At 36.8% G+C, this 22,398-nt stretch overlaps 1 protein-coding gene across 5 annotated transcripts in view; it reads right to left on the reverse strand.

The window, feature by feature from the left end:
- Window positions 1–1,352: 1,352 nt before the first annotated feature.
- Window positions 1,353–22,398, reverse strand: part of LOC117430689 (protocadherin-11 X-linked-like) — a 256,376-nt gene continuing 235,330 nt past the window's right edge. For 4 of the 5 annotated variants that reach the window (XM_059000971.1, XM_059000973.1, XM_059000970.1 and 1 more), the window contains one exon: window positions 1,353–6,758. In XM_059000971.1, the coding sequence (XP_058856954.1) occupies window positions 6,358–6,758 (401 nt within the window). In that variant the 3' untranslated portion in view covers window positions 1,353–6,357. Of the gene's footprint in view, window positions 6,762–22,398 lie in introns of all 5 variants that reach the window. The other variant, XM_059000972.1, reaches the window with a different exon arrangement.

Genomic DNA, 22,398 nt, shown 5'->3' on the forward strand with positions numbered 1-22,398 from the left:
TGTACAGCAATGTGGTGGCTATAAAAAATAAATAAATCTTGCTTGACCAATATTTTTTCTGTTTAAATTGTCACTGAGGCCATCTGGCCATCGAGTTGGAGAACATTTAGCTCCCTGCTGAAAGCATTTAATCAGGTTGCAACTCAACACTACTAAGCAGGCACTGCTTTCATTAAAACTAATAGGAGTCATTTTTTCAACATCACATCATCATACCTAACCTTTTCAGTCTCATCCAATAATATCAAAAGGAGCTGTCTGTTCAGCACCATGGTGCAATTAACATATAAGGTCAAGGTATGGAATGTAGAGAGAGTGTTGCTGCAAGAATCATACATATTTCAGCAGAACAGTACTGTGAAACTTGAGTCACGACAACAAGAATATTGGAAAGTTTAAAGCAAGAGTGGCAGCCGAATATAAGGCTGTGAAAACATGTTATGTAAATCCAGCTTGCATGTAGTGATGTGTCTTTAAGATAGAATCAGCATACAACGCTTAATGTTCACAGAAGGAGAATTAACATGAGGATTTTGGCTTGAATATTTAACACATTTAATCATCGTCGCTTTACGTTTATAGCTAGTTTTCCTATGGAAATGGTTGCATGTAATAGCAACAGCAATGGATGTTTGTTTTCAATAATAAATGCTGTAAACACAGTATTAAAAACTGTAGAGCAAATAAGAGACCTAGTATTTGCAGCCCCTAGCTAATATAGGAATGCATATATGACCTGTTCTTGTTGAGAAATGTATTGCAACAATAACAAGACTTCCCAGACATGAAAATGCATTTTATATCACCTATAACATTGTAATTTTACAGATAGCACCCCAATTCTTGAAATATTAATAAGTTCAGTTGATTGCAGGTAATTTGAATCCAGTATGTCTTGTTAATAAAATCTCTTAAACCTTGAGTGGGTGTTATCGAAGGTGTAAATCATCATTTTAAAGGAACGAATCAGAAATGTATGATGTTTACACTGATTTATTTTTGTACTCTTGCAGACTTGGTAAGCAATAGAACTGGAATGTGTAGAAAAGATGTTATACTGATACATAATATGCATTTACAAAATTCTGCTAATCATTATACCATTTGATTGTATGTGTACATATGTCTATATATTTTCATAAAAGATATGGTGGAATTGAAAGGGTTAAAGGATTCTGTACTATACTGTTCATCATAGTGTGTTGGAGTGCAGAAAGATCTCAGGAAAATTAACAAAACACCTCAACAGAGCTACATTAGTCATATTATAATCCCCTGAATAAGATTACAATAGCACCTCCAGTTAGGAAAAAAAACAAACAAACACATAAACACACAATATACCTCTCGTGTTAAGTTGCAATATTTAATGGTTCCATTTAAATTTTATCGCACAAAGAAAAAATTATCACACCAAACAAATCTGGTTAGGTGAAAGCATTTCCACAGTAAAGTTACTGCCTGTGGGTGGGAATAATTTACATTTGAAATAACAATATATACCATGAATGATCAAAATACTTAGACCTGCTGGCATACAATAAAGCTGCAAAAGCAATTGTGAACTCCAATAACTAATATACACAGCAATTTCTCGTCATTTACAAGCATATATAATACAACAATAATTTGTACACTTTGTTTTAACACAAGAGACATGGCATCTACTGTACATAAAGAATACCCAGGCAAAACATCAAAGTTATTTACTTATTCATGTATTTTTGCTTAAAACACAGATTGTCATTTTATAATTTGAACAGTGTATGAATGCATTTTTATAGGAAAAGTGGGAAATCTAGTGTTTAAAACAGGCTTGTATAACAAACGACAGACATGGAAGTAAACCCCCCCCCCCATCAACAAATGGATCAAGAGCCGTTTCAAGGGCTCTTTCTTTCAACTCCAAATATATATTTTTCTTCTATTATTATCCAAAGCCTTCTTCGCCATTTGCTTACTCCAAATGAAAATCCAAAGTTAGCATCTGCTGAATATTATTCACACCTTTTTTTTTTTTTTTTTTAATTAGATGCAGCTTTGAAGCACAGATTGCGCCACCTACTTGTGTTTCTTTAGGGAGAACTTTTCTGTCTATTGACAGGAACATCACTAAAATACCAACCAAGTGTGACAACCAAACCACTTAACGAGCAGTTTGACTAACTGGAGAACACCAACTGGGCAATAATGACTATCACTGGTGGTAATTATCACCTGCTTAAAGGAATGTGCCTGTCGATTTCTCCATTAACCACCCACTACTGTTCTTGCATGTTCTATGAACCGATTACTGGAATGAATACAAAAGTGTGTGTTGTTTTGTTTGTTTTAACACATGTATACTTTCCTGTTTGTTTACTGGTTTTGTAGTGGGCGTTTCCAAACTAAAACCTTTTCATGAGGGTACAATAATGGTATTTCATGTTGCCCGTGCAATCATATCAAAGAAATTAATGCCATAGTATTTAAACTTTTGGTTAGCACAGTTGGTCAAATAAACACATTTCATGTCTTTTTTCCACGCTTTTTTCAGTAGTGAATACTGAGGAACATTAAATAAAAATGATACAATTAATTGTAACCCCCCCCCCATTCTTCCTCCTCTATAATTTCAGCAGTCTGTGCATTAATTATTCAACGGTGAGGCATCTACCCATTAGGGACCAGGAGATTTCATTTATGATTTATGCTCATGATAGTTTTAAATATATTGCCCTTTCACTTTATCAAATACATTTCTAAGATCATTTTACAAATTAGTGTAACAATCACACTTTAATATTGCCACCATCTTAATACTTAATACTATTTAAAGTCTGATAAATGAGAAGCAAGAAATCATCAAGTACCTACTTTTACTATGAATTTTAAATGTGGGCCTATTTATATAGAGAAAGCTGCACTTTTCTATCTCTTCTGTATATTGACCTTGAAACAAGAGCACTGTTTGTGTTAGTGTTATAAACACACTGAGGATGAATCAAGTCTTATATCCAGCCCTATATCTTCTTGGTTCTCCCTAAGCCATTAATCATTGTGCTGAAGGTCAGAGAGTTAAATTACATCTATATCATTTAAAACTGGGTTGAGAACATTAAAGGGACAACACCTACATGTGATACGCCCCCATAAGTATACCACCCTACACTATAACACCCACCTTTCTTATGGAACAGATATAAAACTGCAGCTAGAAATCACTGTTGGGAATATTTCAAATGGCATACACCAACAGGAATGCATTAATGGACATACTTAGCTATAAGGAGTTGTGTCTAAGTAACTCCATGGTCGAGGGTATTGGCTTTGCATTTAAATACATTGCAGTACCCTCCTAGTTCTTTGAACTTCTCAAGCGTGTAATGTAGAAGAATAATGGTGTCACTGAACTAGTTTAGCATTCATGGAATATTACCACGTGACTTTTCCATCAATGAGAAGCAAGATATATCCAGAACAAAATGATCTCTTATTCAAGAATGAAGTCTGGCATTGGGTGTGCAGATGTCAGGTTCCCCTAAGAATGCCAGCACAGTGATTATATTCCTTAATTAAATGTATTAATCAATTACAATGCTAGATAGGGAATAGAAGCTGATGCAAGTGTCTTCTTTTGGTTCAACGAGCAACAGTGCAGCCCTATAATGGCAATCTACACAGGAACTCTTATGGCACACTTAATTCCTCTGCTGGGTTGACTCATTTATAATGAAGTAATCATTTGGATCACTGACCTGCATGCTTTCCTTGTTGATTTTAAGCTTCGTGCACTGAGCAGAGATATCACAGAATGCATTGTTCCTCCATGAAAATAAACAGAGCGATCAAAAGTTTATCTTTTTCAGCCAAATGCTTACAGACCAGAGCTCATTTGCCATATTTACAGCAGATATGTCTAACTGTTGAACACAGTGTCACAACTCTGTAGCCAACACCTATATTAAGCAGCAGAATGCAATGACTTTTGACACACCTGTGTATATTCTGCATCTGTCCTGTCTTATCTGATATGTACAGGGTGATTGATAATTGACATTATCGGAGCATCATAAAAAGTGGAGGATGATATGCAAAAGAAAAATGTCTGACAGAGAGACTCTGTGATGCATGGTTTGGTCAACAAGAGGGCTAGTTCAATAATGTTAACATTTACAGTAAGTGGAAAACAATGCAAAACAACACTGATGTAATTATGAATCACCCAGTATATTTTAACATTTATTTACTTTATGTCGATTGCAATTTCAGCTGCAGTTATTCATTTTGTTTAATCGCTTAGGAGTAGAAGAGCTTTGGGGTCCTATGCATTGTACATCGATAACAGGTACATACTGTACGTGCCATATAACTTATGAAGCTGGTAAGTGCAGAGTATTTAAGGTCTGAAATGGATTATCACTTACAAAACTAGTTAGTAAGTACTGTTTCTGAAAGCAGCACTTCAATAACCAATTGAGAAACTCAAGAATACATGACTTGGATTTACCACTAAACTTTGGTGTAGCACAAGAATAAGCTTAAAAATACCTGAATATAGGGAGAATTTGCAGCACATTGCAAACAGATCTAGAACATTCCTGTCTCTGAGCATAATCTTTAATCTCTACGTTTCTCAAAGGTTTGATGAGGGTAAGAAACGAAGTTTGGCACATAAAGCTAGTTTTCAACAAAATGTACATGATTTATATTGATGTCAATGAAACTGAAGCTTACTTAGGAGTACCAAACAATGTATCACAAACGGTACTGATGAAACTTTCAAATGCTCCTAACAAACCCAGTGCCTTCCAGATTTTGTTTTGATCGTACCAAACCGAGACCACCTTGGGAGGTACTCCTTCACTGGGGTAAAATAAAATAAAAAAACTCAGTTTGGTTTATTTGTTTCAGTGCAATTTGAAAGCTGTTCAGAAAACAATCCAGATTGGGACTTGTCTTGAAACACAATTCAATATATTTGCTGACTGCTGCACTTTGTTTTGTTTTTGTAAGATGGTGCAGAAGGTATATAACGGTCTAACCTGATTGTTGTTCTGTAAATTATTGTACAGTGTTCAACACATTCCTATGCAACACTCCTATAAACTATGCAAGGTAAATGAAAGTAGAAAAGAAAAGCCAATTAATTTGTTAGACTGCCATCATCCAGGGCTATGACTGGTCTACTGATCTAAGTAATTATGCAAAGGAGATATTTTCATAATTGGTTCCATAGCACATATCATGATGCACACTACTCTTATGCTTTAAACAATTTGAAATAATAAAAGAGAAAATGTAAAATTATAATTGGTCTTCAATGCTCCAGAGTTATTGGGGCTCTTATGTTAATGAGATAAGTAAAGACTAGCACAATATTTGCATAAGAAAGGTATTAAGAAAGACCTAAATTGTCAGTGTATTGATCTGAATTCAAAATGTCCACTGAGAGAAAATGTTTATCTCTCAACAATATCAAGTGGGGTTAGTTATGGCTTCCAAAAAACAGACAAACATAAACGCATTTTTTTTTTTTTTTTTAGTCTGGTCAGTCAACATACTTGTATATAAACTGGGTTATCTGTAGTCACTTGGCTACTTGGTGCTGGTACTAATACATATAACATACTAAGTTGAGGTACAAGACAAAAAAATATTTTAGGATTCTATTCAGTATCTGACATGGCTCGAGATTTTCAAGGTTCATCTCAAGGAGGGCTTGAGAAAACAGCAGTCACATGGGATACTTAGCTCTCTTAAAATTGGTGTCACAGACCCTGATTAGAATTAATCTTGGACTAGCTAATGCTCCATTTGGTAACATATTCCAAGATTAGTTCTAATCTGGGTCTGAGAAACCCACTGTTAAGGTATGGTTTCCTTTTATGTTTCTTGTGTTTAGTCTAGACACACTAACAAGTAGTGCTACAATTACTTTAATAACTAGCCTGTATACTTTTAAGCATTACTGAACTACTGCAATATTCACAAAAGTCTCTTTTTACTACAGAAATATTTTAATTTCATTCTGTGCCAAATGTTTTTTGCAGCTTCTGAGTAATTTGCATCCCTATATCCAAACAAGATTTGCATCCCTATATCTAAACAACCTTATCCTGATTTAGGTACCACTTTGGCATAAAACTACCTTAATATGTACAGGGCCATTTCGGAATCTTAAGCACTTGTATTCTTAACCTCAGATCCTTTTTTCCACTAAAGCAAATTTGCGTCTCAGATTTATTTACATAGATATTAGCAAGACTGCTATACCGCAAATGCAAGCTGGCATGTGCATGGACGTAAAGCAGAAGCTACAAGTGGACATCCACCACCGAGAGGGTGTTTGTGGGTTACAGCTTCCTAGGCTTGGTCTTATAGCTGATGCTCATTTACAAAGATGGTGGTCCCCCCAGAGACTGGAGCCTGCTGGCTTGATGGGGTGAAGTTAGCCAGGGGGATGACCTTGACAGGATCTTCCTTGGTGCTACAGTGTCTATCCAGAGTGTTGTAGAACTGCGGCCTGTTCCCTCCCTGACTCTTATCGATTTTGTCTTTCGGGACAGACCTGCTCAGAGTGTGGCGACCATCAGGCTTGGTTCCATGGGCCCAGCCCTGCTGGAATCCGAAGGTAGGCAGCGAGGCGCTTGTGGTTTGTTGGAACTGGGTCAAGGAAGGCGGCATCCAGCAGCTGTCAGAGTGTCCCAGGATGAGGCACTCCTGTGTGCAGGTCTCTGAGGCTTCAGCGAGTGCTTTCTGCAGGTTCACTTCGATAGCTGCTAAAGGCAAAGAGAAAGTCTTCATGAAAATCATGATTACTGTGATTTGTATTCAGTCTTAAGAGTTGTCACGAAACATGAGTGATTGGTTACAAATGCTAATCACCTGGCCAGGGGGTACTCCCCAGGCAGCCCACCCTGGATGGTTTCTGTTAACCCTTCACCCTTAGGGTGGTGACACACTACAATATGAAATTATTCAGAAATGTATATGAACATGTTCTTCCCAGCAGCTAAGTTGTTTCTTGCAATTATTTATCATTCATGTTATACAATTGTCTTTGCATTTCAAAATAGGGCCAACAGCCTTCAATGAGTCCTGAATTGAAAATGACATCTCTGAAAAGCAGTCCAAAATATCTTAAGGTAATCCCTAACTATTATATTATGCCAGTCTTTTTGGTGAAAGTTATTATATTGAGCTCAATTATGAGGGAGAAAAGGTTAAATAAAAAATGCCAATCTAATTTATTTATTTTTTTTTTTCAAAGAAGAAAGTCTTTTCAGGTATTCTACTTAAAAAGGATGACATTTGAACAGTGGCAGAATCCGTATAATCAATCAAGTCAAGCGATCTCTATCGTTTATGCAGTATAGACAATAGGAAATTACAATAAGGTTTTGCGATACACCATTATTAGAAAAACAGTGCCAGTCCCTTTTTTTCTGTTTAAATTCCCAATGTTTTTCAGTTTTCCTAAGAAATAAAGACAATTCCCTGAAGCTTAATTAAATCTCTAGCAAAGCATTTCTAACTTTTGAGTGTCTTAGATCGGCTTTACTATATTAAATATTTAAAAAGCAGCTCAACCTTATTTTAAACTATTATTTTAATCACAAGGGTATTGGTTCTGTAGTTTCCCTGCCCCTCTTATCTTGTAAGCCTTTGATATGAAGGGTAATTAACCCTGCCAAATCAATAAACAATACATTTCTTAAAAAACATTGTTTTTAGAATTGAGCCGTTATAACCTGATATCTTTCTTTTCGTATTTTAAAACAGGCTGAAGGATCTAAACAATTAGGAAGGCCTTTGGATGCAGTGGTACCACATACATATTAATGGATTCCAAATCTATTGCCCACAAAATAAAAATAAAAAGAAGTATAGATTTACAGTCGTCACATACAAGATGGCATTGACGCAGGACACAAAAGGACATCACAGGGCACTAAACTTACCACTGAGCTTGTGGGGTGGAAAGCAGCTTGAAAAATATGAATTAATGTCAAGTATAATATCTGTCTATACTGCCTTTTATGCCTTTGAAATAATTAGGTTAATATTTTTCACCATCTCACTTGTGGACACGCTGTATACAACTGGTTCTTGTTTGGGTTGCGCTCCACCAGGGAAATTTGATTAGGGGCGAGCAGGGATATTGAGGAGTAGGGACACAGTGGGTAGAATGTGAGTTAAGTGTTATTATACATAGTAGGACCTGGGGGCACATTGAAAAATAAAATAAACAGTGCTCTTCTCAGGGTGTTTTTAGAAGTGATTATCTATGATACTTCTTCGGAATACCAACCCTTCCCTGTTTTGTACTTGTTGTGGTCCAATGAGAACGGTGTCGAAACAGCCCGTGTGTGTTGAGTGTCAAAAACCAGCTTTGCTAGTTTATTTCATTACATTGCACTTGGTTGAATATTTTATAGGCAGTCTGTGTGCCCTGATATGGAGTATTTTATCATGCATATATATATATATATATATATATATATATATATATATATATATATATATATATATATATGCATGATAAAATACTCCATATCAGGGCACACAGACTGCCTATAAAATATTCAACCAAGTGTCAGTAGTGCTATATTTATGTATAAATGTTGGCCTATTTGTAACATTGTAAAAATGATTATTAGCTCATAATATCGTAAAATACATACATTACTGTTACAAATATTTCAAATGTTCTGATTCAGAGCCATCCCACCTTGCGCCATGTTTGGCTCCCTGTAAAAGGATGAAGCGGTTCTGATAATGAATGAATGAATGATTTAGAGCCCCCTTCAGTTCCTGTTTGGTAACAACAACAATGCTTGATCCTTAGTACTGTACTAAAGCTGGGGATCAGCTAGCCTCCAACTTTGTTTCGCTTGTTTTTAACTTAGTACGCAGCTGGGGATGATCCCGAGATACTACTATACTAGCTAGTACGCAACTTAGTACGCAGCTCCGTACTAACTCTGCAAGTTCGTTGCAATTGACCCTGAAATGGTATTTGGGAAAAAAAAGAATAACGAAAGACAGTTTTTGTTACTGGCCTCTGTTGACTTACGTAGTTGTTCCTGAACCAGAATGAGTAAGTCATCAGAGCGGTGAATCTGTCACCTTTTGCAAGGGCACTAAATTCATTACTAAAATAATGTACTCAATTTCAGCACAAAGATGAGGAGAAAAACATTATTTATTGTCCTTTACCAAACCAACTGGAAAGGCTGAATGTTTGTGCCACAATTTGTATAAACAACATGTAGGTTCTATATAAATGACATAAACAGTTGTGTATCTAAATAGTGATGTCTTTTAAGACATCAAATCCTTCCTGACATTTTACATATTTCTACAGATAGAAATACAGAGATGAGACACACAGGCACTTTCTGATGTTTAATTTCCAATAACCTTGGAATACAAACAGCCTTATTATCCCCATAAGGGATGACATCTCCTTTTGAAAGGGATGCAGTGGAGGCGGTCGTATGTACATACATATGTCACACATCAAACATTTTTGCATATATCAGAGAACCTATTATCCAGTTGTCATCAAGCATGGTATTACCACTATTTTGCATACATTATTGAGAATATCAAATTCTGGAGCTAGATAGGGTGTTTGTCTTTCTGTTGATATATGTCTTTGTCATCATACACGTAGCTCTAATTCTGAATCTATATGTGTGAAGGGGTTGTGGGGAATTCACTAACACAGGAGACAGAAGTTTCTTTTGAAAAAGCACTGGGGTGCACTGATTTATTTTTGCCCGCAGAGGGTGCTCTTGTCCGTGGTCTGAATACTAACAACAGTAATCAGGACCACAGGGTTACCAACACAGGTAGAAACAGTCACAGTTTAAGTGCACATGCTGAAAATAATATTCCATAACCAAATGCGAAAGCAAAAGAGAAAATAAAACACAGTAATAAACCTACAAACCAAAGGTGCTGCTCCTGGCAGTGTTCCATAGCCACCGCTATTCAGTGCGGCTCCGGTATTATTTCTGTGTTGCTATTCCCTCGCTATAACTCTTGGGGTTGCCCAGACCTCCCCAACTACTTCTAAACGTCCCACTCGGGTACGTAATAATTGATCCAATTATTTGGCAGCTGCTGTCTTCCTCAGCCATGCTTGCTCGTCCCTTTTCTGTCTCCAGACACTGGCTTTCTATTATGGTTTTTTTTCCAGGGTTTGGTTTTGTTTATCAGCTCAGCTCCCGCTGTCCTTTCCTAGAAGGGCAAGACCGAGGAAATTGCAAAGCATTATTTTTATAGGTCTAACGAGCCCCCAAGGCCCGCCTCCCGACCACTCAGAGAGAAGGAGAGATAACACACCGTGCACTCATTAAATAGCCAGCACAGTTCTCACCCTGCTACAATATGGCAGGACATGTATGTTACTGACATACTTGTTTTCACTGTGATGATATTTAGATCTGTTAAGGTAAATGAATCAGATCCTTCTGCCTAAACACGCCAGTCTTAACATACTAAACATGACAGCATCAGTCTAGATTACAGTTTTCTAGGGAGATAGCTTTTATAAATATTTTCATGGAGGAATGACAGCTTTTCTTTTTTTGAGGGGTGGGGGTATGCTTGATTGCGAGGCTGTGAAAAAAAACAATGAAAAAAAAGAATTGCACTGAGATATTTGTACATATACTTTCCTTCAGCAGCTGAGAAATGTTGGCTTGGTGTAAGAGTAATCAGTACAAAAAAAGAATAATATGCCTCTAATTATACAACTTGTAAGCTGCATTTCATCCAGGACCGCTTTCCCCGGCACAATTTATAAGATTGCACAGCAAGCGCTGTCAGTAGTGCTAGGTCAACAGCCAGAAATGATACTATTTTTGCATGTGATATTTCATGTTAAACAGCACAAAAGGTGCAGTCGGTATCACTTTCTGCTCTGCAGGGTCCTGTTTGGCCAAACTGATGCTGATGACAGCTCTGACTGCATATGTCAGCCAGAGGCAAAGCAGAATTTGTGATTCTTTTAAGTGCTTTATGTATTCAGCAAAAGAGTTCTTAGAGGTACTTTTATAGTGAATGATATTAAATCTGCACAAAAGCATCATGCTTATATTCTTTAAATTTGAATTGTTGTACAATTTGGCCCAAATAATTTATCATTTACATACAGTGTTAGGGTAGTTACTATGTGAAGTTCTCCATGATTTATTTAATTTGTAAGTTTTTTATTTGTGTTTTGTTTTGTTTTTTTTTGAATACTGCACACTAAAGTATATTTAAAATTCTAACAATATTTCATTAATATTCTGGGAAATTATCTTACATGGTCTGATATTCACTTTGCTTGTCTCAAGCTTGGCTATAAAGAAACCATTGTGAGTCCTTGAACTACACAAAACATTTGGTAACACATTTGGTAACACAACATGTCATTTGGTAACACAACATGCAGATCTGCTAAGCCGACAGACACACAGAAAATAAATACCATCAACAGGCAACCTGAAGTATATTTTGGAAGAGAATAATGGGGATAATTATTTAACTAACTAATTATGCGAGCATGTGGGAGCCGATTTCTTCCAATTAAAGTAATAATTGCTTACAACTAATCACCGGGGTGCAATTATTGTTTTCTACAAACAGGTGCAGATGTAATGAAATATCAACCTTTCATCTGATACTGCTCACTCTGTGACCTGGACCTTGTCAAGTCAATTATATTGTGCTTTACAAAGAATTACAGTACACACAGAGGCCTGGCATACCTTTGCTTAGCTCAGTTGTACAGTCTTGCCCACTCTCGTCTTATTTTTTTACCACTTGATCTGCATGATTTGCTTTTCAGTTGAGCTTTGCTCTTATTCAAACGTGCCCCTTTGTTCAAGATGCAAAAATTTAAACTTTTTTGATTGCTAAATTTGTATTCACAATAGTACTCTATCGACTAGTCATTCTTTACTTAAATAGTCACATTTTCAGAGTCCTAAGGTTTTATAATACCATACCATTTATGAACTGCATTACCATTACAACTCCTGTTATTATTATTTAATTTTGTTCACTGTAGAAGCTTCTAAAAGTACTGTACTCAGTCGTCTCCTCCATGTTAGTCCCCACCAATTCTATTCTTGCAAGAGCTTTTTCCAAATTAAAAATCATACTGTGCCATCCTGCTTCAGTGATGCTTGACCTCTGAAAGGGACACTCAGCACAGAGAGCTGTTGAAAGCTTAAGAAGTTTGGCACACATTTTGGTTGCATTGCATTGAAAACTGGGATAAGTTCATCCAAACCCCAGCAATTCTGCTTTGGAACTTGGCAATCATCAAGCCTCCAAAGTTTCAATTTAAATCCTGTCATTTTATTTTAGCGTAAGGGGAGCAATGAGGAGAGACAAGGGTATTTGATTAACAACAGCACTCACACTGTCGTGTAAATTCAATTTGAAAGGAAATAATTACGTTTGAATTACTTTAGAATCCTACAACTCCTTTCCCCTCCTTACAGCTGGCCAGCCAAATGGCTGGATCATTAGTAAGGATACGGTTTTTAACTGCCGTTAAACTTTTTTTTTTTTATTATTTCTCGCAAACTAGATAAAACTAGAGGTTTATCTGTTTTGTAGTCTTTTTTTCTGATCTTTGTGATGCCCCACTTCTTGGACACAGTGCCTGTGTGTGATTTGACTTTTCAACTCTCTGTTTTGTTGTTTGTTTTTATTTTTAAAGGGGCAGTGCTCTGTAGGCTACTCAGAAAAAATTCTGAACACAGTAATAAAAGCAATTATTTGACAGAAGTCAAAAGCAATAGTCTTTATATTATTGGTTTTGGTGTACTATTTAAAAGCTCTTGTGTATGTTGATGTAGCTAAAGCTACATTATTTGGTGGCCTTTCCGTGAATTCTTGTTTTTTTTGTTTTTTTTTCGCAACTCGCCTGTGAAATGTACTAAAAATCACTGTGCCAAAACTGTATCCTTAATCATTAGCAATAATAGCTGTTTAACCCCACAGACACATTACACAGAGAAAGATGCAATTTTTCATTCGCGGAAATAGAACAATCATTGTCAGACGTGATACATAAATGTTTCATACTCATATACTGAAGAAAAGCACTCCTGCATCTCAACAAGATACCACGACTTTCAATTATTTATTTTTTCAAACTGATATATGTTCAGAGATCTTCCTTGCAGAAAGCTATCACTTCTCATTATAAAACGGCTGGTCTACTGTAATTCTAAAGCACTACAACACATTTAGGTCCATGGCCATTTAGATATTTAGGGGTTTTAAAGTATAGTTTGATATTGTATTATATGGATGGTAATCATATTGGCAATTATAAATATCAATAGTTTTCCATAACTGCCAATGTAATTCTTTATTTGTGTACATTTAAATATATTTTCATTATACATACGTTTCTTGGTGCTAGATCAGAGCAATTGGAAAGCATTATGTTACAGAGAAAAAAAAAGCAGAAGAGCCTCAAAAGGCTGTCATGAGATTCAGCACCAAATGAAAACGTAATGCTGTTTTTCAAATATTGTACAGTTCAGTACAAGCATTAAATGAGCCTATTGTGTTACTGTTGAAATAACACAAAACCAGAAAAGACAACGACCACAGATCATACTGTGCTGTAAGGTGAAGCCAAGTGCCTTCAACTCCCTGTGAAGTGGTTGTTTCAGTATAAAAACACTAGTATTGTGCTTGTAAAATTGGCTGTACAGATAACAAACATTAAAATAATATATTAGTATGGTGAGACAAATACAATCTGGAGCTGTGCAATTGCACTGACATGTTCTTGTATTCAGAGCCAGGCTATTTTATAATAAGGCAATCTTATAATGTCCACTCAAACATAGGAGAACAGCATAATGACACCACTTCCCATTATCTGTGGACTAGATACAATGTCAGATATAAATAGCTGGTGTTGACAGCATTACAATCCTGTACTTTACCATGGACTGAAAATATAGACAGAAAAGGGTTGATTAATATATTATACACAACTTAATTGTACCTTATTTGCATACCAATATGACATGATATTCTAAAGTACTGCCAAAAAACTATTATTCCACTAATTATCTTCAATATGAAATTACTTTTTATTGCTAGAAACTATGAAATAAAATCCCATACTGGTAATCACAGGATTGAAAAAAAAAAAAGCATTTCTTTATGTACCAAAATATATGCATGTGTCAGAACATGTTTTATAGCATAGCTCTCAAGATCTGTGCTGCATTTTACAAAGTGACTTTACATGAATTTCTACTTATTAAAATATATTTTCTGTTGTAAGGGGAAATAAAGTAATGACATTCTTTCTCTACACAACTCAAAATTGCAAATAGCACACACTTACACTATGTCCATAAATACACTCCAGCAAGTATTTGGGTAGGTGAACAAGTGTAGCACCAGTAAGGGTTGGGTCAGGTGGTGCCTTAACAGATACCGTAACATTCCGATATTGAAAGATGTCTGCTCTTCAAATGTATGCAAAACAATTATTATTATTTATTTATTTAGTCGTTGCCAATTATTTTTTTTATTATTTTCTCCCAATTTGGAATGGCCAATTATTTTTAGGCTCAGCTCACCATTACAACCCCTGCACTGACTCGGGAGAGCGAAGACGAACACACGCTGTCCTCCGAAGCATGTGCTGTCAGCCGACCACTTTTTTTCACACTGCGGACTCACCATGCATCCACCCAAGAGCTACAGCATCGGAGGACAATGCAGCTCTTGGGCAGCTTACAGGCAAGCCCCCAGGCGCCCGGCCAAACTACAGGGGTCGCTGGTGCGCGGTGAGCCGAGAACACCCTGGCCGACCTAACCTTCCCTCCCCCTGGGCGGCGCTCGGCCAATTGAGCGCTGCCCCCTGGAAGCTCCCGTCCTCAGTCGGCAAAGGAACAGCCTGGACTTGAACTCGCGACGTCCAGACTATAGGGCACATCCTGCACTCCACACGGAGCGCCTTTACTGGATGCGCCACTCGGGAGCCCTGTATGCAAAACAATTATATGTGAATCATGGTGGAAATCAACCCCAAAATGTTAGAAAGCAGAATGAGTGTTTGGGGCATTTATTGCCCATGGTACCATGCACAGCCATTGCTTAGTACCAATGTAAAATGACTAGGTGGGATATTTATTCTTCTTTTTACAACAAAACAATCTCCAATGGTGGCAGCAAAAACATCTGAATTTGCATTTGTAGTAAATTAAATATATTTGAGGTACACCCATTGCTTAATCAATAACATCTTTTGTTTGTATTTGAAGACAAAAAATGCCCCAAATCTATTTGTTCTCGAGGGTATTGTGTATGTTTTCTTGTACAATTAGATTATTTAAATGCTTTACTAGTAATATTGATTTTAGTCATTATTGATTTTCTTCGAGGGAGGTACTTATAGCATCAGCTTTTTTCAACACAATTGCTTTAAATGTATGATATGGTCTTATAAAAGGATAAATCACAAAAGAGCGACAGAATACACATATTGTCTGGTAACAAGGTTACAAACGTTTTTCCCTTAGATCATACAACTGTAAATGAATTTATCTAATTCATAGGATCCTTAAGCTCTACAGGGAAGTACAGCATTTTGATTTGATGGGGCTGACAGCCAACAGCTCCTTTTAGGAAGCTTCTGTTATGTGTGTTGGCAAGTACAGAAACCACATGACATCCACAGCTGCTAACTGTAAAGAGCAGGGTTTCATCTGACTCCATTTTATATCTCTAACTCAATGTCCTAACTTCTCTGAGACAAGGACTGATGGTATAAATATAATATCAAACATGAATTCAGCATCTGTACGATCAAGAAAAGTTAATTCTAGAGCTAGAGCATTAAGCTCCAATTTAAGCACAGGACTTGTGATTTCCAGCTTTCCAATAATACTATCTTTCTGGTTGTTTTAGTTCAGTTAGATCTTACAGTGTTGTCATGTGAATGCTGCCATGTGTACTGTTCTATTTACAGTTGGAAATGCATGCATAAAACACAGTAGGAACTGCAGACCCCTTAGTTTGAAACCTTAGCATATGATGCAATACAGCCATGAAAACAATAAAAAATGTATTGTGAAAATTATTTGTAGGTTCATTGTCCTCAGCAGCAGGCAATCCTGCTTGCCAGTCTATTCTGATGTAGGAATGCTGAGCTGCGTTGGATGCAAATGCCAAAATAAAACCCTTGTAGCAGCTTTACTTTCTTAAGTGACTTTGCCATTAGTTAAAAAAAAAAGAAAGTTACACAGCTCTTTTAATAGTTGCTGCGGTCTATTCCCAGTCTTTGTAATATCCACATATAATCACAATCTGTAAAATTGGCTTTTTACAACCAACTCTCTTCTCTTCAAAGACAACCTCATGCTTTCAAGGACTGAAACCATTTTTCTACTCATTCCCCCACTACAATACAATCTACAGCAATTCCACTAAAATATTTCATTTTACATAATACAAACGTATCACAGTTATTAGCTGCTTTACATTCCAGATTAGGATTCATCTTTCCGCCTGCGGGGCGCTCATTCTATGTACGACTCCATTAAAAAAATATTATACAGGACTAAAAAGCGCCATGGAGGTTTCAAATATGCAGTTTGATCCTTTATTTAATTCCCCCTAATATGAATTTGGAACTAATGTATTAATGTTAGCTAATAAAACTGAACTATTGTGCCACCTTCAGCATGAATGAAGAGTACATGTGGTATGGATTTCACTTGCGGTTACTCAAGCCTCTGGCAAGAATGAAAGAAAACAAATCTAAGTTCTTTTATATAGTATTAAAACCCGAAAAAGCTTTAAAAAGCAATCCAATTTGTTTCATGCTTCAACAAATCTCACGTGCGTCGCTATACAGTGCTTTACTTCTCACTTATTACTCTGTGGATGCATTTTGTTTTCTGTAGGCAAGTCTAAACCCAGCAATAACCATTTTAAGTAATTGTAGCTAACAAGATGATTCCAGGAATTTTATGTGTTTTGCACTTCAATGTGCACTTTTGAAAGTTGCATACATTAAATCAATGTGTTCTCTGTTTAAATCCGGTGCTACTTCTGGTTGAGAAAGTTCAGTTTCTGCGCCTTATTGTTAGGTTCCTTATCAATCAATAGGGGAAGCAGCTGGTTGGTTTATGACAGGAAAGAGGTGGGGCCAGTTTCACCCTCCAGATGAATTGACCAAGCAAGTGCAACACAAACTGAATGCATGGCTTGCAAACAGAGATTTTTTTTAACCAATTGTAGTACCATATATGATGTTTTAAAATAAAAAGACATGCTTGCTATGTTTCATTCAGAACTGCACATGTTAGACCTAAATAATGCACAGAAGTGCACAGGTAAGATGTATGGAATTATTTTGTAAGCTATCACTTTGAAGCTTTTCACGACATAGTATTCAAATAATTTATTTTTAGGCTGTCATAAGGAAATTCTGTTGCTTTAGTTTCTAAAATAAGGTTGTATATGTGCTTCTGTTTCTTTAGTGGGTTTCATGATCTACACCTGGATTCACCTATGTTTTTACCATTCACAAAAGAGACATTGGAAATAACAGTTATAGAGCCATTCAATGGCTTCTGTCCTGTCAAACATGCCAGCTGTTTTGAGACTAATGTAGTTAATGGAAGCACGAAACAGGTTAGATGTATGGAATTATTTAGTTAGCTACACTTTTCTAACTTGATTTATAAATCGAAACAGCCTTTAAAACATTTTGTGAATAAGGTCCTATATGACCATACTCTTACATGGAAATCTCCAATGCCATAAAATGTCATATTCAAAACAGTTCCCAGAGTAATGTACTGCTTGATGACATACAACACCATGATACTTTACACAAGATCTAAAATAGGTGCCAAACTCCCATGGTGTAATTACTGCATTAATGTATCTCAGTCTTATGTTGTAAACAAGATCGAGGGACGTCAGCAGGTTTTAATCCTTTGGCTTGTGGTTCTGGCAGCCCCAACTCACCCCCTATTTATTATCTCTCATAATCCACTACTCTTCATCATGTTTTTTAGGCTATACCAAAGACAGCTCATCTGCTATTCAGAGCAGAAGAAGTGAATGTGAGAGCCAACATAATCAGTGAGTGCTATACAAATACACAGCTTGCAGAAGAGAGAGGGGGAGGTGCAAACAAGATAACAATCAGCAGCCATCAGTGAAAATGGAGGGTTTGAAAGGATTCACGTCTGGCATCTTAGTGGAGTAGCAAGAGCCCTTATATCTTGTGTTTGATGGCATAGGACTGAACTCTTAGTGCATTTCCATTCACACGATTTAAATAGTAACTACAATAAAAGAAAAAATGCTCTTCTAAAAGGGGCCAAGTGGCATATTCAGTTAAAGCACAACAGCAAACCGTGCCTCTCAGAGTGCTTTACAAAACCCTGTCAAAAAGACGTCACAGGGCCCTTTTTTGTTTCAAAGTATGACCCTTATTCTTTATTTTAAAATGCAACTAGAGATATATCTTGTGTCCTTTAGAAGTGATTTCTGGAGAGTATGGGTAATATGCCTTAAAGAAAGTGCTTCAAAAGCTGAGGTATCAAAGGAAGGAGTGGACACAGAAAAGTTTTAACAGAAAACTAGGAGGCTGTGTGGTCCAGTGGTTAAAGAAAAGGGCTTGTAACCTGGAGGTCCCCGGTTCAAATCCCACCTCAGCCACTGACTCATTATGTGACCCTGAGCAAGTCACTTAACCTCCTTGTGCTCTGTCTTTCGGGTGAGACGTATTTATAAGTGACTCTGCAGCTGATGCATAGTTCACACACCCTAGTCTCTGCAAGTCGCCTTGGATAAAGGCGTCTGCTAAATAAACAAATAATAAATAAATAAAACAGGTACCTGGCTGCAAAGATCTGTTCATGTGAGCAGCAGGATGTTATATTAGATCCTCAGGGTCAACGACACCAGCCAGTGAAGCTGCTGCTGAAGAGTATGATTAAGAACCTGCACAAACAGCTTTGATAGGTTGTCAAGGGAGGCCTGCCATTAAAGCATTATAAAAATCTAGCATTGATGTAAAAAAAGCATGAATAGAGATATCTGAATAGGAACAGATAGTTGTATTTATGACTACAGTGCTATGCCAGAGGCGACAGCCGTTGTGCACTCAGGGACAAGGGATTGCGACTACAAAAGGACCCAATAAACCTTTCCTCGGTCTTATTAACACTTAACTGCAAAGTGTTGCAGCTCATTCTGTTTTAAATATATGTTATTCTGTCTTACAGTAAGGTTGGTTATTAGAAGAAAATAAAAAAGCTACATGTCTCCTCTTGAGACCAGGGTTTGAATCTGGCTGAATTCTCTAAATTAGGAGAAGAAAGCACATGGCCACAGATTTAGCATAACTTGGTTGTCTACGCATGTCACAGGCACAATTAATGAAGCACAATGTAGCCAAATGACCTGTGTTCTGTCATCTCTGAGCAGTGTGCATACACTGTATCGCTAGGTATGACTGCTGTTTTCTAGTAGATGGAAGAAAGTTAAAACAAAATAAGCAACGAAACAGGAATAAAAGGAACCTCAAAATCAGACCAACAGCAAAAAGAAGGTTAGGAATAATGAGCCAAATCGTCCAACCACCGGCGAAGAAAAGAAAGTGGAAACTATTTGCAACATAATTGAAACTCAATGCGTAAAGAAGTTATGGAGACAGATCTTTATGTGAGAGAATATGATGACTGATAAGCTAAATTAAACACAGTTTTTCAAAGCATATAAAGACAGGATAGCTATAAAATCACTGCTATCGAAAAATGATTCACAGTGGAATCAATTGATTTTATTCTGTAGAAATGCTACATGCTACGCATTTCAAGGATGGAAGTCCTCCCCAAGATGCGATAGTTGTCATATTGAGCATTTATTTAAATAAAACTGACCTCTAGTCAGCTGTGATTAGAGTGCAACATTTTTTAAAAGCAGTAGTGCACAGTAGCTAAGTGACTGTATTGCTATATGTGTGCTGTAACACTATCAACACCACGGCAGTCATTTTTACGGTTTGAGGTTTTCAAATTTAAATTACTCTGCATGTCTGAAAGTTATGCGGTTGTCCATTAATGATGTTTCCTAAATACATGTATTAAATACCGACAGCGTTTGAAAGGCAGGATCACACAAACAAGGAAATTACAATCCCACCCACCTAGAACCACCAAAGCCGTCATTTTGACTGCCTTTTACAGTACATGTTTTTACTTTGAATATAACCTACACTAATCTATTTTATTTTTATATAAAAGCCTGTTTTTATCTCTACTGGACCTGGCAGCCATCAATTCTTTCAGTTTGTACAAGGAATGCACCAGGGAAAATATCAGTAGGAGAGATTTCATCTTGAAGCAGCCACAGCGCTTCGGCAGAAACATTTTGATCAGAAAACTGCAAAGCAGCAGGCTGCAGCAGTTCAACCTGGATTCAGTGCTGCACTGAGTGACATACACAAGAGAAAACATATGTTACTTTCGTTTTAAATTAAAAGCTACTTTTGTTTTTACAGTTTTGTATGTACATATACCGGTTTACACCTGTTTATACACTAGTTTCTTTTGAAATGTTTAGTTTATTATAGTTTTTCATTTTTTTAAGTAGTGATTTATATATGGTACATCAGAAAATAAACCCTTTTATGTTTAATTGTTCATTTAAATATGGCATTTTGACTGTGCAGATGTTTGATATGATGTGCTGAATACAACTTTTGAGTTGTATCCGATAGTTTGTCTTTCATTTTAATACTGATGTAACCATCATAACCATCATAATGACTGCTGTTCAAGTGTTGAAATACTGAATATGTCCCTGTTTTAGTTCAAATAAAATCAATTAAAGCACTGTAAGAGATAATTAAACTCCACAAAGAACAAATTAAACATTGACCAGTGATCTCATTTTAAAGTGTATTCTTATCTATGAAGCAATTTGTATTGTGATTGTATTTGCACTTGCACTTACACTTCCATTAGCTTTAGCACTGTTTCACAACTCATCCCATCTTAAGCCCCTACTAAGCCATCTCAGAGATGCTTAAAAAATGCCCATTCACACAGCACGAAAATGCGCAATCTATGCCGGTATAATACCGTCATAACCCTTTCCCGCAGCCAAAGGGATCATGTGAATACACTTTTCAAACCTGTCAGTCAACAGATCGTTCATGGCAACAGCGATTCACCCATAAATTACAGCACCACACACTGCCCCATCTATTTTTCAAATTCACCTCCTCGTCAGCCTGTAAAGTTAACAATTCATTAACTTATTTCAGACTCCAATTACTACCTCGTTCTTGATCAGCCATTGTGTTTGAAAAAAATGAAAGCGTGTATGAAACCCAGTGACAAAAATACCCAACACGTCCGGTAGACATGCAGTCACGTGGGATGTTGCCTTTCAATCCACGCGCACTATAGCGCTTCAGGGCCTGCATAGCATTTCACACAGGAGTTAAGACGGTTCAGTGGCATCTCTGAACTGCCTCACAAGGTGGTTCAGCGACGGCATAAATGATGGCTCTGTGACGGTATAGGCAATTCACACAGACCGAAATGCCTCTTCAGTGCCAATTCTGAGCCGTCATAACTCATCTTTGTGAAAGGGGTATTAGTTCAATGTATTTTAGAAGCTTTAATATTTTGCAGTTCGAATCACATCCATCTGAACTAAGGGCCTGCCACTCCTGGATAAGTGTACCGTAATTTTCACGCTATAACACACATTTTGTGTATAACAGAAATGACTGAACATCTTTATGTAGGATGCACCTGTTCTATAGTACCCTATCAAAAACGCAATAGTATACTATATAAAATACCATAAGATGGGTACACTGCACACCTTTTTATATAACACTCAAAGATTTGCCCCAAAATGTGTAAAAGCGTTGTTATATTCTAAAAATGACGATAGTATTCACTATTTTTTTTTTTTAATATATACATAAAGAGTTTAACAAAAAACCCATTTGGAATAACAAGTGACCCCTTTTTAAATGTATGTCTGACCTATAACAGCCAAATGATGTTGTACAACCTCCTACAGGTTTAGCAGCAACAATAGTGTAATGTGAAAACTGTCCTTTTGTGTTTTAGAACTGGAAAAGGGATAATCTGTTAGATTTATGTTGTGTGCAATGCACTGTATATTCTTCAGGTCCCAAACTTACTGCTGAGTAATGGTCTGCGTTTGGTGAAAGTGGAAATAGTACAGTATATCTGGTTTAAAGAAAGCAGGTACGTCGTCCTAATGCAATGCGACTCCCTGGTTTGTGTGTAAAAAAAAGATTTCCAAGCAATAAAGCATAGCTCTAGCTATATTAGCCATACATCTCAGAGCTGAGGCAGATTT

The sequence above is a fragment of the Acipenser ruthenus genome, chromosome 26, assembly GCF_902713425.1.
Source record: "Acipenser ruthenus chromosome 26, fAciRut3.2 maternal haplotype, whole genome shotgun sequence".
Taxonomy (NCBI): Eukaryota; Metazoa; Chordata; class Actinopteri; order Acipenseriformes; family Acipenseridae; genus Acipenser; species Acipenser ruthenus.